The 4,625-nt window shown below is 42.1% G+C and overlaps 1 protein-coding gene across 4 annotated transcripts in view; it reads right to left on the bottom strand.

The window, feature by feature from the left end:
• SYK (spleen associated tyrosine kinase) overlaps positions 1 to 4,625 on the bottom strand; it is a 94,852-nt gene that overhangs the window by 31,947 nt on the left and 58,280 nt on the right. For all 4 annotated transcript variants that reach the window (XM_019517300.1, XM_019517297.1, XM_019517298.1 and 1 more), the window contains exons 5-6: positions 3,852 to 3,933; positions 1,046 to 1,092 (exon numbers count right to left, since the gene is read on the bottom strand). In XM_019517300.1, coding sequence (XP_019372845.1) covers positions 1,046 to 1,092; positions 3,852 to 3,933 — 129 coding nt within the window. The remainder of the gene's footprint in view (positions 1 to 1,045; positions 1,093 to 3,851; positions 3,934 to 4,625) is intronic.

Here is a 4,625-nt window from a genome sequence, read left to right on the forward strand (position 1 = left end):
AAAATATTAGAACTTCTATTTATATTTATTTTTTATCTAAGTCCAAGTCCTATTTCTTTCAGCAGCGGCTGCTCTGGCCCCAGTTCTGGGGCCAGGGCTGAAGTTGCTGCTGCCACAGCTGCTGCTGTGTCGCCAGGCCAGGGCTGGAATCACTATGTGCTCTGTATCCCGGTTCATAGCAGGGTCGGAGTCAGAGTCAGAGCCATAGAGAGTAAGTGGTGGTATTGGGGGAAAAGGGGGCAACAGAGGCTGCTGAGAGCAGGCAGCTGCTGTGGCTCTGACTCTAACTCTGGGTTTGCACTGGAGTTGGAGCTGCACACTCCCCAGTGCCAACTTGTACTCAGGTCCAAGATGAGAGGCTTTTCTCCCATGTTAAATGGGGGAAAATAACCTTGTCTTGGATTTGTGTAAATACAGTATTTTAGATACCAATGAAGTAGCCTCTTTGAAGTTTAGCAAGCAAAGGATGATACTTTTGATTAACAGGCCAGGGAACCTCTTAATGCACATATCTGGCAGGAGTTACACTAACAGGGTTCCACTACTTTTGAAAGTTTTCTATGGAATAACTGGCACTAAATGGAGGCCTTTCCATGTAATGTCCTCTGGCAGCATCTGAACTCTCCAGCATCCCTCTGCCCTATGCTTTAACAGCAAATTTCCAAACAAAGGGTACAGAGTACAGTATCTTTGCTCCTTACTACTGTTATGTCTAGTGTAGGACATAGCCTTCAATGCTCTTTTAATATAGTTTTTTTGCATCTGATACATTATAATTTTCAAATAATGCTGTACATATGAAACCAACTCAAGGAATTAAATGCTGTGTTATTCAGTGCGGAAAGCAAATAAGTGAGCTAGAATACACACGACCTTAGGAAACGTGCTCTCTCTGTGTAGTTTCAATATAGGAATCAAGAGAATATGAATTCACTGCAGTAGTGGCATCCATGCAATTAGATTTCCTAAAATGCTAGATAATAAAACTATTTTCACCAGAGGTCTTCAAAATAAGTATTATTTCTGTGCTGCTGCCTGAACTTACCTTAGGATGAGTTCCAGGAAGTGGAGGCCGGTTATCAAAAACAACATCTATAAGGGAATTGAATATAGTTACTGTGTAAGCATCCAGACTGCTGCCATTCTCACCAGGGGATTAGAGGTGGGGAACATAGAGTTAAAAACAGAAATCTTAGAAGGTGGATTTCATGTTAATTACATATTTTTAAATCACATAGTAACTACCACTCAGAAACTTAAATGAGGACCATCTTGTCTGCTTTTGTTTTTTGAAAGTGTTGTCAGGCTTTAGGACAAGAGGTAAATGATATGCAGAGTCTCAGTGAGGCACCCAAAGAAGGTGGTGGGAAAAGTTAGGACACACCCCCACTCAGCAGGTGACTGATATTCAGCCAGAAAAAGACTCCTTGACACAGAATGACAATCCATGCTTTGTCGCTTCAGAATGGAGTAGTTGGCCGACGGTCAAACATGGGGTACCAGTGGGTGCCGTCCATCCCCATGGCAATCAATGGAAGAAGGGAGAGGCACTTCTCAACCTTCTCCACCCCTGCAACTCCAATTAATCTTAGTTTTCTCTTTACAGGACAAAATCAATTACCTTTTTCACTAGAGTAGACATTCCTACCCTTAGAGATATTTTCATAAAAGGTTACTGAGGACGTGCAGGAACCTCATTTGTATTTGTATTCTGTATTTCTCTAAGTCCCACTGCAGCTCCTCCCTATAGCAGCTCTCATCTTCACCCAGACAACACTTCCTCCTGCACTGGCTTTTCTTCACTGGAAAGTTCCTTCTTATTGAAACAACATTCTAGTGCCCTGTTGCCTTGCATAATGCCAAATATAGCTGCCATGAGTGCAGACAAGGAGTCTTGCGTTTAACCTCATGTCAGCTAGCTGTGGTGAATCCCTTTCTTCCAGCAGCTTTTACAAGATGTTAAAAATGTACACTAATCACTGGGTTGTGGCTGACATGGTGCTAGTTCCCACACAAACACTAATTTTCAGATGAAGAAAAGATGTTTTGGGACTGTGTGGGACTTGTACTACACACTTCTACTTAAACCACTGTTAGGGTTTATCTAGAATGTCTTTCTGCTCTTCAAATAGAATGCTTTCCTGGTCTACTGGCCTTGGAGAGCTTGCAAACAATTCTCTGATCGTGAAAGAAATACCATCCCAAGAAAATTAGAATACTTGATGATAGCAAGGGACTAGGGGTCAGTGCTTAATACTTAAATATCTGGCCTATAAAGTGGGATCCAGAACCTGGTCTTTATAAAACACAGAGAGTTTAGAGCTAAATTTAAAACAGCCAACCTGCTGATTGGGAAGCTGCCTGAATTTAACATGTTCAGTGTTCAGGGTGAGAGCTAGCAAATGGGAACTACTGAGCAGACACGAGCCTTCAAACCCATCCTCGGGTCACTTTGTTTACTTAGGGTCCACAGCCCTGCACCCTCAGTAAAAGTAGAAACCTACCCCTTCACTTTTAAGAATCACTCTTGTCTTCTTAAAATACAGAGGCAGCAGGATCTTCTACTACAACTTTAGTGATCAGAGCCCTTTTGCAGGGTGTGGAAGATCTTGGTTCAATTTCTTTGTCTGCCTGAAGGATTCAAACTCACATTTCCTATGCAAAGGATGCAAATCCCCAGATGGTAGCACATTTTCTCACCCCCATTGATGCATAGGGAAAAAACCCTCAATATTCACTAGAACAAAAAGAGCAAGAAACAGCACAGGAGTGAGCCTCACTGTGTGGTCTAGTGGTTATGGCACTCCTGACAGAGGCAAATTCTGGTCCTTGCTCCAAGGACTATTTTCATATGGTATTCAATCACTGCTTTATGCAAAGTATAGAAACAATGTGGGAAGCAGAGATAAGAATCCAGGACTCCCCCATGTGTATTTTGTACACTTGTGCTGTCTTGTTCACCCTCCCTCACTGTGCCCCAGTGAATCTGAAAATTCCTTTTTGTATAAAGGGCACAGCTTCAACAGGAACCCAGTCTACCAACCTCAGACTAGTCTATTTAGCGAGTGGCTGCGGGATTTCTTCTGGGAAGTGGAGGACTTGAGTTTGAATCTGTCCAGGTAGGGGAGTGAATTGTATGCATCGTTCTGATCACCGGGTATTAATTAAAAGGAGGGTAGCATTACCATCACTTCCTGAAAGTGGGAGTTTTCATTCAATTTTGTAGGGATCCTGATCTTGTAGGGGTGCTGCAGGCATGCTCTAAGGAGGGCAACCTCTCAGGGGACTTAGCAAGAGAAATGCTTAATGTTTGAGTCCTAAATGGGCTTACGCATGAGGTAGGCACTGGACTGCTCAGGCCTGTGAAGACTGGTGTTGTTCTAGGAGTGTGCTGAGACTCAACTTTATGCACCTGGGGAAGGGGAACTTAGAAGTCAAACAGGGAGGTACACATAGAGTTTAGGCATCTCCAGCATTAGATGGAACCTGGTGGGATTTTAGCACCACAGGTTTGTACTCGAGTTAAGTACCTTCAATTATACTTAATTCTACAATAGGATCCTAAATCCTCTTTTGGATTTGGCTCTAATTGCCATTGGCTCAGCAATTATTGGAGCCTAGAATGTGTCCCTTTATAAGTGCCTCTCCAACCTCCCCACGCTCTTTTCTATATGTTATATAATTAGAAAAGCTAAAGATTAAAGTCTGAATTTGGATTCACTATTAACCCAAATAACTGCTATGTGGAAGTCTTTATGATCCTATTCTATTAATAGAGAGAACACAAACATATCTTTCTACCATCATTAGAAAGACTATCTCAGTATTTCATAGCAGTACAGTTAACTTACCATTGTCTGAGCCAACTCGTGGACATGGAATTGTGAGGACTCTTTGTAAGCCATCTGGTTTATATGAATAATGTTCAACTAACTACTAGGACAAAAGAAGGGGTGGGGGAGAGAGACAGACATAGTGAGAAAGAAGGGCGAGGTAATGGAGGAAAGAAAATACTGGGTTACATTTGCCTAGCTCCAGGTGCCTCATTTCTTTTATTGTGTGTTTGTGTACATACAGTACTACCTACTGTATAGCTGCATTGTATCATGTCAGCTTCCTCCTAATTTGTACCTAGACATTTAGGTTTTTATTCTTGACACTGCTGCTTACTGAGTGTGTGATCATGAGTGTTTTATATTTTACCTCTCACCTCACTTTTCATCCCCACCATCCTTACGCAGCTTTCTGTCTGTACACTCCTCAAGGGAGGAAGTTTATTGTACAATATCTAGGCTGGGACTATAGGAGGTAATGGAATCTACATAGTCAATAATAGAAAGTGTAGAGTTATTAAAATTAGCATTTGCATTTAGGAGTAGTTTTACCCACATACATTGTTGAGACACTACTAGGTCTCAAATTTACCAGGACTTTCTAAATTATGTCTGCATGCTCCCATTATCTACGGTACATATTCTTTATACGTATAAAATACACAGTTCAATGAACACAGGGAAATCCTGCCTCCCTTTAGCGTTTTGCCTCTGGGGGTAGGAAATCTGCCTTACCCACACAGGTCTTCTAGACAGCTGTGGAGAAAACTAGTAAATTGGGGGGGGGGGGGG

Source organism: Gavialis gangeticus, unplaced genomic scaffold, assembly GCF_001723915.1.
Source record: "Gavialis gangeticus isolate Ggan-Ray unplaced genomic scaffold, GavGan_comp1, whole genome shotgun sequence".
NCBI classification, from domain to species: domain Eukaryota; kingdom Metazoa; phylum Chordata; order Crocodylia; family Gavialidae; genus Gavialis; species Gavialis gangeticus.